The sequence below is a fragment of the Petaurus breviceps genome, unplaced genomic scaffold (assembly GCF_028583685.1).
Source record: "Petaurus breviceps papuanus isolate PSGF00001 unplaced genomic scaffold, PetGlider_PUasm1.0 90919, whole genome shotgun sequence".
Classification (NCBI taxonomy): domain Eukaryota; kingdom Metazoa; phylum Chordata; class Mammalia; order Diprotodontia; family Petauridae; genus Petaurus; species Petaurus breviceps.
In genome coordinates, this window is record NW_027187378.1 from 11,052,513 (window position 1) to 11,068,733 (window position 16,221).

The window sequence follows — 16,221 nt, forward strand, 5'->3', positions numbered from 1 at the left end:
ATTTAAAAGTCTAACTCAAGACAGCATCTAAAGCTACTTAGTGATGTATTTCAAACAAATTTCTTTTTTTTAAATCTTTTTCTTTTCTTCTTTTTAACATTCATTTTATTAAAATGTTGAGTTCCAAATTCTCTCCCTCACTCCTGCCCCTCCCCCAACCACTGAGAAGGCAAGCAATCTGATATCAATTACACATGTGAAATTGTGATAAATATTTCCATATTAGCTATATTACAAAAAAAATAAAAAGCAAGAAAAATAAAGAAAATGAAAAAAAATATGCTTCAATATGAACTCCATTCATCAGAATTCCCTCTGGAGGCGGATAGCATTTATCATCATAAGTCTTTTGGAATTGTTTTTGATGATTATCTTGATCAGCATAGCTAAGTCTTTCATAGTGATCATCATTACAATATTGCTGTTACTGTATACAATGTCAAACAAACATTTTTAGATATTTTCTATGACCTTCTCTTAGGCCTTAGTCAGATGCCCTGCTATTTGGATCCCTGGGTCCAATCCCAGGAGAAGAACTGGGCAATAACCACCACATAGAAACTCAAAGGAATTGGTCTCCATTCTGTTCTCTAGTCCCCAGATTATTACACCAAAAAAAAAAAAACCTCAGGTTTTCATCTAATGTGATTTTTCTCTTAGGTATTCAGAGAAACACGTTAAGATACATGAACTGATACAGAATGAAATAAACAGAACCAGAATAATAATATACACAATGACTACAATGATGTAAATAAAAAACAAGATGAAAAGGCAATTAATTAAAATAAGCAATCCAGGTCCCAGAAGACAGATCATGAGATAATGCCTCCCTCCTCTGATAGATACATAAGGAACAACCAGGTGAAATGTCACATTTGCTGAGAGTAATCTTTTAACAGCTGGTTTTGCTTAACTATTTGTCTTCATAATTCAGTTGGGAGGGGAGAAGGAGCAGAAAAGACTACTGTGTAAGAAATAAGATATCAATAAAGATTTTAAAATCAGTAAATAGACATTACCCAACAGCCAACTAATATAACATAGTGAACTTTGTAGTTAAGTTTAAAAAGGGAAAAAATCAGGCCAATTAAGAGTCAAAACTGCCTGGGATGAACTGACTTTACCAAGTGAGAGGGTGGTTTAGTACATGGAAAACAATCTAAAAATCCTATCTGATCTGCTTGAAGTGTTAAATACTCTACTTTTGAAATTCTCAGGTATCAGCTATCTTGAAAGATTATCACTCCATTAAACAATTCCCCAAAAAGTATCCAACATCCAGCAGAATGTAAACTCCTTGAGGGCAGAGATTTTTTTTCTTTTTATGCTTATGCTTTATACCTAGTAAACACTTAGTAAGTATTAAATTAATTCAATAAACACATGTTGAATATGGTAGTATGTACTGTGATAAGTCCAAGAAACAGAAAAATAAATCCTGGGGTAAAAAAAGGGAGGGGGTTTTAGAAGTAGTGAAATGAAGCCTGAAGCTTGGAACATAAGGAAATTAACCACAATAATATACTATTTCTATGGGAAAAAATTTACCAGGCCTGTCATTAAATAATAATAGCTATCTCCTTCTCCCTACCCACCTTCAAGTTTCCATGATCCACATATGGCCTACAACAACCCTGAATGCAGCTTAAACTACATTAAAATGTAAATGGGAAATATTTAACAAAATAAATAAAAATACAATAAAAGCATAGATAATATTGCATTTTAAAACCAAGTCAATATGTTGCCCACAGGCAACTAATGGTTTGGGGTTTGGTGGCCATTTCTTTTTCAGTTGGCACCACTGGTATAGAGAACTTCCTCAACCAATGTAGGCTGGAACCTTCACTGCAACTTATAGTTTTAGTGAGATGCCTGGAGCCGTGAGAAGTTAAATGTCTTGCCCAAGTTAATGATGTATAAGGCAGGGGCAGGATTTGAATTCAAGTCTTTCTGGTTTGACAGTGGCTCTAGAGCTCTGGAAACAGGCATAAAATCAACACTACTATTCCTGAAAAAGGAATGTCAATTAATTACCCTAATACTCCAATCATCCCTATGACTTCCTTGTCAAAAGAGTCTTCCTTGGTCACGCCTCACCTATATGAGTTGTCTTCCTCTATTAGAACATAATCTCTTAGAAGTCAGCAACTCTTTTGCTTGCTTATATTTATATCCACAGCATTTAGCATAGTCAAAGTAAGCACTTAATGAATGTTTATTCAGTCACACTAATTTTTGAAGATATATAGCGCTAACTTACTTTGAGATTGCAATAGCTTTAACCTGTATTTTTCCATCAGGAAGAGTGATTGGTCCTGTATACTTAAAAGTGCTATTTTCACCATATCCTTTTCTCTTTAATAATTCAGGTTTGCTGCCATCCAAGGTGTAATATATGTTGACATCTGTGGTGTCTAGAAGTCATAAATAAAACAAATGTCATAAATAACAGAAGAGCCAGCAAAAGTAAGCCATAAAGAGTAATAAACTGTGACTGCAGGGTTTTTTTACTCATTTGTTATGAAGGCTATGGAAAACTTCTGGGGCAGCTAGCTGGTGAAATAGATAGAGTGCCAGACATGGAGTCAGGAAGACTCTTCTTCCTGATTTCAAATCTGACCTTGGACACTTACTAGCTATGTGACCCTGGACATGTCATTTAACTCCAACTGTCTACCCCCCTCCAAAAAAAAAAAAAGGAAAGGAAACCCCAAATAGAGTCATGATGAGGTGGATATTTCTGAAATGATGGAACAGCAACAATAGGGAAGGAATAGGGAGGAAGAATATTTCAGGCATGAGGAAGTCAATGAAAAGGCCCACAGTCTGGTAAGAAGACTGGAATTCCACCTGTATAATACAGTAGATATTGTATTACTTGCCTTCTCAATGGGTGGGGGAGGGACTAGTGAGAGGGAGACAGAGAGAGAGATTTGAAACTCAAAATTTAAAAAAATGAAATGTTAAAAAATAAACAAAAACCTCTAAGCTAAAATTCAAGCTCAGGTCAAGACCTACTTGCTGCTAGTTAACATGCTGATGGATTCACAAAAAGTGATCCAAGTAGTCATCCTCACTCTGAGGACTGACACTAAACCCAATCTCCTACTTTCAAAGTCCTTTTTGTATTTGGGGAAGAAGAGTTCTGGACGTCATCAACCTTCATCAAGTGCCATTTCATTCAGAAGAAGGATACAAAGAAAACAAAAAATAGATCCAGGCATAATCTTCTAACAAGTATGATTGTCTTTTTTTGTTGTTGTTGCTTTTTTACTTTTTGGAGGGCAATTGGGGTTAAGTGACTTGTCCAAGGTCACACGGCTAGTTTTTGTGTTGTGTCTGAAGCCAGATTTGAACTCAGGTCCTCCTTACTCCAGGAGGAATTCTTTATTCACTGCTCCACCTAGCCGCCCCAACAAGTATGACTGTCAAAAAAATCAGTGGTGTGTACCATGGCCCTTGGAAGCACTGTTTGTGATCACAAAACTAGGCCAGGAGGGTGATAGGATTATTATAGTCTTGTAAAGGAGGCCTCTAAACTCCCTTTTCCTAATGTGCTTCTCATTTATTCCATCCCTCTGTAGGTAACTATAATGCAATTAAGGTAATATCCTCCAGAGTTTAGATAGCTTCGGTGCCTCTCAAAACTTACCCATCTGTCTTTTCTGTACTGTACCCCATGTGTGAGCCTACAGGAGTTCAATGACCTTCCCTCCTTTACTGACAACATTTATCTGAATGTTTCAACTCTGCCTTGAAAAATTTCAGTGTTGGTCTCTGAAGCCCCCATGCTGGAACTTAAATGGCTAGTTTATTGGAATGCATGGCTATCAGACTTTAATAGAGCACCAGCCTTGGAGTCAGGAGGACCCGAGTTCAAATCTAGCCTTAGACACGTGACACACTAGCCATGTGACCTTGGGCAAGTCACTTACCCCCAAATTGCCATGTCCTCCCCCCTCAAAAAAAAAGATATATAGAAATGAGTCATAACATTTCTCTCTAAACAAGCTGGTAGAAAAAAAAATCTCTCAGTAAATTACTAGACTATAGCATTCCTCAAATGATTAGGTAAATGAAATTTGCCTTTAAAGCACATGATAATAAACCAAGTTGTTTCAAAACACACACATACAACTCCCTATAGCTGTAAAGGTATTTGATCTGCTTCTCTTCTGTTTTTATAGTATTATTGAATATTAAGGTCACATATTCACTCAGAATGTATTGTAGAATATGGTATAAGGAATCAGTATGAACCTAATTTCTTCCCGTGCTAGTTCTAAAGGAGGCCAGTCAGAGACAACATGCAAACAACTGTATACAAACAAGCTATATACAGAAAATCAATAGAAGGAATACAATGGCATTAAAGGGGATCAGGAACAAAAATGAGATTTCAGTTGAAGCTTGAAAGAAGCCAGAAGGTAGAAATGAGGAGAAAGAATATTTCAGGCATGAGGAAGTTAATGAAAAAAGCCATCGTCTGGTAAGAAGACTGGAAATGTGTGCTCTCTTACTGCTTCCTCTGACGCTTACTACCTGTATAACCTTGAGCAAGTCATCTAACTTTTTAGGCCTCAGTTTCCTCATCTGTAAATAAGGGGGTTAGAGGGTTGGACTATATGGCTTCCAACATCCTGTGTAACTCTATATCTATGATCCTAGGATCTTGGGTATCACCTCCCTGCTAGATAATTTTGTTCTGTGATTTTCAATACAAAAGTCATTCTCCTTTGCAGACAAAAAGAATTGAGCTGCTCTTCCTTCTCTCTGTTATCAGTCATCATAATCCTATCTGCCCCAAGAAAAAGTCCTATACATTTTTTGATCCTCCTTTTTCTTCCAATATAGCTTCTAAAAGAGATCATTTTAATTGTTCTTGACTTCACTCTCCAGACTCAACTCATTTTGAGCTTGAGATCTCTGGTAGTTATTGATCAATCAACAAGTATTTATTGTATCCAACAGCAGTTTTTCTGGTTACATTTAAAAGCTGAATTCATTGTTTGATTTGGACTGGGGATTGTCAACTCAAAAAGACTGCAGTGTGTGCCAAAGTGTGCAGTGCGTTCTATCAAAGAAAATTAAATAAGAAGCCAACAAAACTTTCTTTACATTGAAGACAAAAACATTCAAATGTCGGGAGGGGGCAGAAAAGGAAAATTATTTGGGGGGATCAAAATCTCTTGAAAATAAAAGCAAGGGGCGGCCAGGTGGCACAGTGAGTAAGAGCATCAGACCCAGAGTCAGGATGACCTGGGATTGAATAGGGGCTCAGATACTTAGCACCACACCCAGAAATAACTGTGTGACCTTGAGCAAGTTACTTAACCCCAATTGCTTAAAAAAAAAAAAAGAAATGCAAAAGATTTTTTAAAACACACAGACACACACATCATGTATCAGAACAACAGTACTGTAAAGACAAATAACTTTGAAAGGCTTAAGGAACTTTCATCAATACAATGAACAAACACAATTCTAAAGGACCCATGATGCAAAATACTACCCAAAAAGGTGATGGATGCAGAGTGCAGATTTTTTTTTTAGGACATGGTTAATGTGGGAATTTGTTTCATTTAACTTATACATGTTTGTAACAGTTTTTTTTCCCCCTACTTTATTCTACTGAGTGGGAAGGAACACGTAGGAGGGAGAGAATTAAAGCTGAAAATAAAAAATCATTTGTGAAGTCATTCATTACTTTTCAAATTAGTCAGCAAGAAACCATTTAAACAATAACATTTTTTAAAAAAGAAATTGATTTCTTGTGTGTCCCTGTTCTATGTCTTATAGTCACTGCTTTAACTCCATGAATAGAAAAATTAGGAAACAAAGAGGCACATTAACGATCTTCAATTTTTATAATTTTATTTGCATATCTTGTGTGATCTATATGTATCTATATATTTATATTTAGCTTTAGTGATAAAATAACTGTTATGGCTTATTGAAGAATTTCATATGTGTATGCATTAGAAAGCTAGGTGAAGACACAGGAGATAAAGCCCTGGGCCTGGAGTCAGGAAGACCTGAGCTCACTACTCTTTGAGTCAACAACTATCAATTCCATTTAATTGTACTATTATCTAGCCCAGATCTCAGTTTTTTTTTTCCACAAGAATGGAATGACTTTGACAAATACTTTCTTAAAATCTAGTTAAACTGTAATACAGCATCCCTTTAATCTACCGGTTCAATAATCCAGTCAAAAAAGGAAATAAAGTTAAACTTTATGGTCTCTTAAAGTTGATTTAATATGGTCTCTTCTTGATAAAGTCATTCTGGCTCTTTGTGACCAATGCATCCTTTAAAATACACACATAAACAAATAACCAAGATAAATAAATAAAAGTCAGACAAACCTACCTACACAAAATTAAAATCAACTTTGGTAAATTTCAGTGTAATAAATAGTCCATAATATATATTTACCCTTTTGCCTTCTCCCCTAGCCCAACCCCCCCTCCCCCTCCCCCTATTCTTCATATATGGCATGCTTCTGAGTGAAGAACTTAAAAAATTTTTGTTACTAAGATTTTATTATGTTGAAATGTTTTATCTTTGGTCATGTCATCTTTGGCCAAGTTCTACACACTCACATTTCTTTGGCTAATTGTTGGTAGCTTAGTCATTAAGCAGATTAAGCATCTGGAATGCTGATACTAGAACACTAACTACTATACTATATTTTTTTCTGTCCTTTGTAGCTAAACTCCTTGAAAAGGCCTCACTTTCTCTCCTCTCACTCTTTTCTTTTTTTTTTTTTGGAGGGCGATTAGGTTTAAGTAACTTGCCCAAGGTCACACGACTAGGTTTTTTGTACTCTCACTCTTTTCTTAACTCCTTAAAATCAGGTTTTAGACTTTATCATTACACTGAAACTGCTCTCTCCAAATTCACCAGTGATGTCATATTTGCCAAAACGAATGGCCTTTTCTCAATCATTATTCTTGACCACTCTTTGGCCTTTGACACGGTTTATCACATTCACCTCCTCAATACTCCCCTCTCTCTAGGTTTCTAGGACACCCCTTTCGCTTGGTTCTTTTCCTACCAGACCGCTCCTTCTCGGGTTCCTTGGCTGGATTCTACTTCAGATCACACCCTCTAACCATCAGTGTCCCTCAGGATTCTTTCTTGGGCCCTCTTCTCTTCTCCCTTTATATTATTTCACCTGGTAATCTCATTAGCTCCCATAGATTTAATTGCCATCTCAATGGTGAAGATTCTCAAATCTACCTGAGTTGAACTAACCCCTATGCTGACCTCTAATCTTGCATCTTCAACTGCCATTCAGACATCTCAAATGGAATGCCTAGTAGATCTCTTAAACTAAACATGTCCAAAACAGAACTCATTATTTTTTTCCTCTAAACTCTCTCCTCCTTAATTGCTATGTTAATGTAGAGGGCATCACCATCCTCCCAGTCCCTCAGGCTCACAAAATAGGAATCTTCCTCAACTATTCATTATCTCTCACTAACTATATCCAATCTGTTGCCAAGACTTTTTACTTCTGAAACATCTCTAAAATATTTTCCTCCCCCCTTCCCCCACTTTTCTCCTCTGACATGCTACTACTCTAGTACAGATACTCATCACCTCATGCCAGGACTATTGTAATAACCTGCTGGTGGGTCTGCCTGCCTCAAGTCTCTCCCCAACTTCAATCCATCCTCCATTCAGCCATTGAAGTGATTTTCCTAAAGTGCAGGTCTAACCATGTCATAGACACACACACCCCCACCCTTCCACCCGCAGCCATATAAACTGTTGTGGCTCCCTATGGCATCCAGGATCAAATTTAAAACCCTCTGTTTGGCATTCAAAGCCCTTTATAACCAAGACCCTTCCTACCTTTCCAGTCTTCTTATACCCTATTACCTGACACATACTCTTAGATCCAGTTGATTCTGGTCTCCTGGCTGTTCCATAAATAGGACACTACATCTCTTACCTCTGGGAATTTTCTTTGGCTGTAGACTATGCCTGAATACTCTCCCTCATCTCCATTATTAGCTTCCCTGGTTTCCTTTAAGTCCCAACTACAATCCCATCCTCTCTAGGAATCTTTTCCCAACCATCTTAATTCTAGTGCCTTCCCTTGGTTAATTATTTCTTATTTATCCTGCATACAATTTATATGTAATATTTGTTTGCTTGTTATCTCCCCCATTGGATTGTGAGCTCCCTGAGGGCATGAACTATCTTTTGCCTTTTTTTTGTATCCCCAGCACTTAGCACAGTGCCTGGTACAAAATAGGTACTTAACATTTACTGATTGTTAGATTGAGTGGTAATAGAAGAGTTTGAAGTAAAACTTGAAACAACTGCTATGGATGCCCACAGTCAGCAAAGATGTTTGTTAAGTGGTCAACACCTTTTTCATATTCACTTTGGGCTTATAATTCCTCACCAAGTTATATCTCTTCAAGAAAAATCTTCTGAACTTCCAAATCTTAAGATTAGGTAACTTGGCCCCTGACCCCCAAGCCAAACAACATGGCTTGCTCCTTTCCTATAATAGTTGGAACTGCTTCCTTTTCTAGAACTTCTTTAATAACACTTTCTAAAATTTTGCCAGAAAGACAAAGTATCTGTAGCAGTAAGCACCCCAAGCGTCCTCAGGGTTTGCTGCCAGCACAGGTTCTTGGATCTGCTTTGATAAAGGAAAGCAACTCAAAATGGGTTAACAAGCTTATTTTAATCAGTCAGACATATATCGTTTACCTTGTTCAGGGGAAAAAGGTCAGCACCCCAAACTTCAAAGCATACAGGCAGAATTATCAAGACAGAAACAGATCAAGCAGACAGCTTTCCAAACTGTCCAGCCATTACATCCATACCAAATCAACATCTGGGTTTCAACATCTGGGTTTTTCAAAGCCGGGGAGTCGGGGGGGGGGGAGCTCCAGACAACGGCTTCCCAGAATCCATATCAAATCACAGAACACTTCTCAAAGTGAGCCCCCAACACAAAGCCTCACATCAGGGCTTATATAGCCTTCTCCTGGCTCAGAGAATGTAACAACCTTATTGACCCACTGGCCTATCAAGAAGTATCTACTGAAAAACAAGCCTCCCACCCCAGGCTCCAGGTGCACTTTAGCCTAGGGGCAGGGAAGATCTTTAAATTTGCATTTCCATTACAGTTTCTAAAATGAGGGAAGTGATACTCCTGCTGTATACTCTGCTCAAGTCAGAACACATCTGGAGTATTCTGAATAGCTCTGAGTGATACATCTTAGAAAAGGCATTGACAAGCTTCAGTTGCCAAGAGAGCCACCAGGATGGTGAGGGGATAGAACTAGCGGAATAAACTGGGGATATTTAGACTAGTGAAAAGAGAAGTTCGTGGTGTTTGGTAATTATCTTCAAGTATAAGAAGGTCTGTCACTTGGAAGAGATATTAGACTTTTTCTTCTTAGTTCCAGAGGTCAGAACTAGGAGCAGTATGCAAAGATTACAGATATTATATAAAAATCTCATCTTCATATAAGAAAAAAAATGTCCTAACAATTAGTATCTAAAAGTGAAAGGGGCTGCCTCAGGAAACAGTGAGTTTAAGGGATGATGGATAGAGGTCTCTTCTATCTCTAAGATTCTGTGCTTCTCTCTGATGAAGAGGTGGCCCTTCTCTCCAAGGATAATCCCTCTGCTTATATGCTTGATCCCATCTCTTTAAGCAGTCTGCCTATGTGATTATTCCTTCTCTCTCTAATCTTCAATATCTTCCTATCTACTGGTTCTTACAAACATGTCCATATTCTTTAAGTTTTTTTTTGTTTTGACTCTACTACTCCTTCAGTTATTATCCTCTTTTTTCCTTTTCACAAACTACTAGAAAAAGGTGCTCATACTGATTGCTTCCACTATTTCTTCTCTTCTCTTCTCTTAACCTTCATCAGTTAGTCCCACAGCCCCACAATGCCAATTGAACTTCTCCAACTGGTTGTCTCTTAGGTATCTCAAACTCTACATGTCCAAAATAAAACTCATTATCCTTCCTTTCAACCAAACCTTTTTATTAATTTCCCTATTTCTATCAAGGGCACTGTCAAGTCACCCAGGTTCCCAACCATAGTCATTAAATACTACTTGAAATTACCCCCAGTATTGAATTCTATGCTGTTTATCAATTCTACTTTTACAACTTCTCAGGCATCTATCTCCTTGTCTTCACTCATATACTCACTCTCCTAGTTAAGACCTTTTTTCACCTCTAACTAGGACTACTGCAATAGCCTCCTAACTGGTCTCTCTGCCTCAAGGTTCTACTCACCCTCCATACCATCCATCCACATCCATCAAAGTAATTTTCCTAAAGCACAAGTCTGACCAGGTCATTCTCCTCAACAAGCTCCAGTGGCTCCTCTCTAGTGCCTCGGGGATAAAATATACACTACTCTGCTTAACATTTAAAGGTCATCACAATCTGGATATAGCTTACCTTTCTAGGCTTATTACAATCAAACTGACCTACTTGCTGTTCCTCACACAGAACAATCCAACTCCCACCTCCCTGCCTTTGCACTGGATGTCCCCCAGGGGTGGAATGCTTTCCTGGCTCATGTCTGCCTCTTGGAGACTTGTTCAAGTGCCACCTCCTATATCAGGACCACTAGTCTACACTTACTTTGTCTAAGATTTGCTGATTTACACATAAGTGGTATTTCCCCAAATAGGTTACAAGTTCTTTGAGATCAAGGGTTGTTTCATTTTTGTCCCTTTATTTCCAGCATCTACCACTGCACATGGCATATAGTAGTATGGGAAAACTTTATTGCATTTTTTGAACCTAGCCCTGTGTGGCTGAAAAACCAGACCTTTGCTTAAAGACCAGACTTGGTTAATGCTTAACTTAGGACCTAGGTTGTGCTTACCAGAAACTCTCTCAGATCCAAAGATTGATGCAAGGAATGTAAGTAGTTTTCTCCTGTTATGCATCTGAAGCAACCCAAGTGTGTTATTTGAAAACTGCCTCTGTGCTGGCCAATCATTTACTGTTTCCTTCCTCCTTTGTTTGGATCTTATATTACAAGTTACCTACAGATGGGTGGTGAGGGAGATGGACCACCTCATTTTTTGACTTTCTCCTCTGCTGGATGACTTAATAAATTTATTTCCAAATTATTTCAGTTTGGGATTTTGTTTTCAGCCTAACAGTAGATACTTAATAAATGCTTATGGACTGATTGGCCAGTTTCTTCATCTGTAAAATGAAGCTATGGGTTATACTGCTAGTCTCTCCAAGGGCCCCTTCAGATCTAAAACCTAGAATCCTATGAAATACAAAGTCTAAAATAATCAGGGCAGACAGCATAAATGTGCATAATTTATAAATCTCAATCTTTTCCCCTTCCAAATGCTAAGTCATTTGTTTTTTATATTTATGTAAACAGAAAACCAATCTTTTCTACAACATAAAAAAAATCACGTTTCAGTAAGCAGTTGGAATTTGTCTATCAGTCATTTAGAAGTGCTGCAAGGAGTTTTGTGTATTTGCTTTATTCTTATATAAAAATGTTGGTTTTCCCACTGAAATGATGAACTCCCTGGTAAAGACTTTTTCTAAAGACATATAAAAAAGTAGATTTTAAAACTCTGGAAAAGAAATATTGTAAGCTAGGTGAGCACTGTATTATGTGTTATCAGCAATGATTTAAGTCATTCTTAATTTTTTCTTACCTGATTTCATTTCTACAAGCGTATTGGTGTTTATTTCATGTTTGTTTTTTCCTGGACAAGGGACCCTTAGTGGAATAATCTGAGGAACACAAACTGAACCAGCAGTCATTTTCTCTCTTATAGCCTAAAGAAAAAAAAGATTCGTATCTGAAAATAATACATAATATATTCTCTCCTGACAATTTTACCCAGTTATTTGAATATATACTGCCACTAAGAAGCAACTCTTTCTAAATTAAATAGAAAACTATAGAGAAGGCTGTTTCTTCCAAAAAACAAAGAAACAAACCAGTTTCGTCCAGTCCAGTGATTTTAGCACTGTGCCTGGCACATAGTAGGTACTTATCAAATGTTTATTGACTGATTTCATTGGTGTAGGGAATGGAACTCCTGATGAGGAAACTCCCTCTACCATGCAGATCCAACCAGTCTGAAATTTGTAATATTAGACAATTGCCTGAGGCACTGAGAGATTAAATGACTTGGTAATTATCACATTATAGCCAATATATCTCTGAGACAGCTTCTCTAATGACTTAGATAGGCTGCCTCCATTTTCTCCAAATATGGCTTATTTACACACACACACACACACACACACACACACACACACACAAGGTTTCTGCCAGTCCAACAATCCAGACAACCAGAAAATCTGTCTCACACTCTCCAGACCTTCGTAGGAATTAGCTCAACTGAAGAAAGCTCTTTCTGTCTCCTTTATTCCAGAGCCATGAGTTTGATCTCACCTTTCCTTCCTTTTAGCAGTTGAAAAGAACATTTAGGAATGGTTACAGCATAATCTTTTCTCCTGAATAAGTAATGGGGGGTAAACAAGAGCATTTACCTCCACCATGTGAAAGGTATTGAGTATAAATGTAAATAATGTCTAAATCTCTTTAGCTAAATGCCAGGAATAAGGCAGCTTTGCAATTAACTAAGAATATAAGCTTCTTCCTGATTTTTTTTTTTTTGCAATCATAGCCAAGTTAAGCTTAGAAATCTACCTTTCTAATCTTATTACGAGTGACTCTCCTTCTACCACTTCACAGTACAGCCCAAAAGGTCCATTCTTTGCATACAAAATTTCATCTCCTGTTTCCACACCTTTGCACAGACATGCCCCCCCCCCCCCCATGCCTGGAATGTTACTGGAATCTCTTAGAAGCCTTTGCTTCCTTCAAAGATCAGTTCAAGTACAATGTCCTTGAAAAAAGCATTTTCTGACTCTCCTAGGTGCTATTACCTCTTCCCCACCAACTACTTTGTATATATGCTATTATAGGCAGTTAGGTGACACAGTGCCCCAGCCCTGGAATCAGGATAAACTTAAATTCATATCCATTCTCAGATGCTTACTACCTATATGTCCCTGGGCAAATCACCTAACTTCTACATGTTTAAACTTCTTCGTATGTAAAATGGGGATAAAATTTATTGTGAGGATCAAATGAGCTAATATTTGTAAATCACTTTACAAACTTTAAAACTACATGTAAATGCTAGCTATTATTATTATATTGAAATGTATATATGTTGATTCTTCCAATAGAAGGGTTCCTTAAGGGAAAGGGCTATTTCATTTTTTTGTGTTAATCTATCCCTATATATCTCTAGAGTCTAGCACAGAACCTGGGACATAATAATCATTTAATAAATGCATATTGTCTATTAGTATTATGCCAAAAGAAATGGACTTCAGGGTGTGGGTTTGGGGATTAAGAAATGGGTGGATTTCTTCCTCTAATCTTTTTATACATATAAAATTTAGTGAAAATAGACATATGTGAGATACAGTGGGAAATCAGTGGTAGATCAAAGTTGTCTATCTGGAAAAGTGAGAGGGCATTTTTCACTGCCTTGGCCAGAGTTAAAAGTGCTAGAATTATATGCACTGATTGTATTTTATTGTGCAGTATTTTCCTTCTTTTCCTTCTTCTGAGGCAGCTAGGTGGTCCAATGGATAAATCTGAGTTGAAATTCTGCCTCAGACTTTGACTAGCTATGAGACTCTGGGAAAGTCACTTAAAAGCTTTTAGCCTCAGTTTCTTCATCCACTAGATGGAGAGAATAATAGTACCTACTTTACAGGATTGGTATGAAGATCAAAAGAAATAACACCTATAAAGCACTTTACAAACCTTAAGGCACCACACAAGTTCCATTACTGTTATTATCATTCTCCTCCCTCTTCTTAATCCCTTTCTCCTAAATTCTAGCTGACAGCTCACCAGAATTTCTGGTTTCATAGTTTCTGTTCCCTATTGTTAGGTCTGGTAGGCAACAAAATGTTGCAGTAATTTTATTAAATCTATAAAAGTATCCTATGCACTGGCGGAGGGATATTCTTCACCAGAAGTTCCTTATACCAACGAAGCCACAAATCTAGTCCTCCCTACCATGTAAAAAAATTAAAGGAATCTAGTGTGATCTTAACATATATGTGAAAGACATTATTAGAGGCATTGAGTACACATTTAAATATACATTTCAGTTTTTTCACCAAATCCTTTTCTGTAATGGGGATAAAATGTTACACAGACCTCTTGGTCAGTTGTATGATTCAAGATGTGGTCTGCTGTGGAAAATCTTCCAACACGGGTCTTTTTTCTTCAAGAATTGAATTATATCATACTTCAAACTGAAACTACAAACCTGGAGCAAGACATGTTCTTCCTCCTAGTACAAAGGTTCTTAACCTTTTTGTGTGTCATGGATCTCTTTGGTAGTCTAATGAAGCTTGTGGATCTCTTCTTGGATTATTATTATTTTCTACATGCATAATTGAAGCAAACAATACATTTCACTTAGAGGTTAGTAAAAATAAAGATGTAATGTATTTTCCCACCCAAATTCATAGACTCCATGGAATCTATTTGTGGATCCTCAGAGGGGGCCTTGGAAGGGTACCTAGATCCCAGGTTAAGAAACCCTATTCTAGAAACACCTTAGAAGTAACTCATGGTGCTTGTGCCTTCAGTCTTTGCTTCATTTTTTTTTTGAGGGGGAGGGCAGGGCAATTGAGGTTAAGTGACTTGCCCAAGGTCACACAGCTAGTAAGTGTTAAGTGTCTGAGGCAGGATTTGCACTCAGGTCCTCCTGACTCCAGGACTGGTGCTCTATTCACTGGACCACCTAGCCGCCCCCAGTCTTTGCTTCTTTTTCAGGCACGTGACTGGGTATAAAATATCATTCAAGTAACTTCATTATGATATATACATATACACTTGCCATGATATATATGGATATATACCTTGCTATGAAATATCTATACAGATACACTAGCTATATGTAGATATACACTATGTGTATGCATATATGTATATATACATATACATGCATATATACATATATACTAGCTATATGTACATAAATATACTCACTATATGTATGTGTGTATATATACCTACAAATATAGTAGCTGTGATTCGTGTGTGTACACATGTATGTATATATGTATACACACACACACATATATAGGGCAGCTAGATGGTACAGCGGATAGAGTGCCAGACCTGTAATCAGAAAGACTCATCTTCCTGAGTTTAAATCCGGCCTCTGACAAGTACTAGTTGTATGACCCCGAGCAAATCACTTAACCCTGTTGGCCTCAGTTTCCTCATCTGTAAAATAAGCTGGAGAAAGAAATGGCAAATCACTCTAGTATCTTTGCCAAGAAAACCCCAAATGGGGTTATGAAATCATATACAACTGAAAACAATGTCATACACACACACACACATTCTCTCATTCTCTCTAATCTGGAACGAACACCTTAGTTCATTGTGGTGGATGATGATCAAGCCTGGTTTTCCCAAAAATGAATCAGAAGGAGCAGTCCTTACTTCTGGGCTCCAAAACTCCACAAAAATATTTTGGTATTGCTAGATTTGCCTTCTTTCTCCAGTGTACCTCCAGGCAGACACCATATTTAACAGGGAACAGGTGAAGCACTAGACTGAGTCAAAAAGACCTCAGTTCAAACCTGGCCTCAGACACTTACTAGCTGGGCGACCCTGGCCAAGTCACTTAACCCCTATTTACCTCAGTTCCTCATCTATAAAATGGGGACACACTGGAGAAGGAAATGGCAAACCACTCCAGTATCTCTACCAAGAAAACACCACAGACAAAATCCATGGGGTCACAGAAAAGTCAGACGTAACTGACCATCTGAACAACAACAAAATACACTCCTATGTGTATACATATGTGTATATATCTATACATATACACTAGTTATATGTGTGTATATATAAATATATATCTGTTATGTGTGTATGCATATTAGCTTGCTGTATTAACTGTGATTTTTCAGGGAAATTGTTCTCCATAATTATATATACGTGTGTGTACGTATATGCATACCTATATGTATAGAGGTGTATAAATATATATCCATACGTATACATACATATACACACACATAAGGAGGCTTTCTTCCTGCATTAGCGATCTCTGTGGGAAAACTGCTCCCTACAATTATATGTTTACAAACACCTGTATATACATATATATTTT

The 16,221-nt window shown here is 37.4% G+C and overlaps 1 protein-coding gene across 2 annotated transcripts in view; it reads right to left on the minus strand.

Moving 5' to 3' along the window:
- DZANK1 (double zinc ribbon and ankyrin repeat domains 1) overlaps positions 1–16,221 on the minus strand; it is a 135,410-nt gene that overhangs the window by 118,500 nt on the left and 689 nt on the right. Inside the window, exons 2-3 of one of the 2 annotated variants that reach the window (XM_069075472.1) lie at positions 11,701–11,824; positions 2,267–2,420 (exon numbers count right to left, since the gene is read on the minus strand). In XM_069075472.1, the coding sequence (XP_068931573.1) occupies positions 2,267–2,420; positions 11,701–11,809 (263 nt within the window). In that variant the 5' untranslated portion in view covers positions 11,810–11,824. Of the gene's footprint in view, positions 1–2,266; positions 2,421–11,700; positions 11,826–16,221 lie in introns of those variants that run through there. The other variant, XM_069075473.1, reaches the window with a different exon arrangement.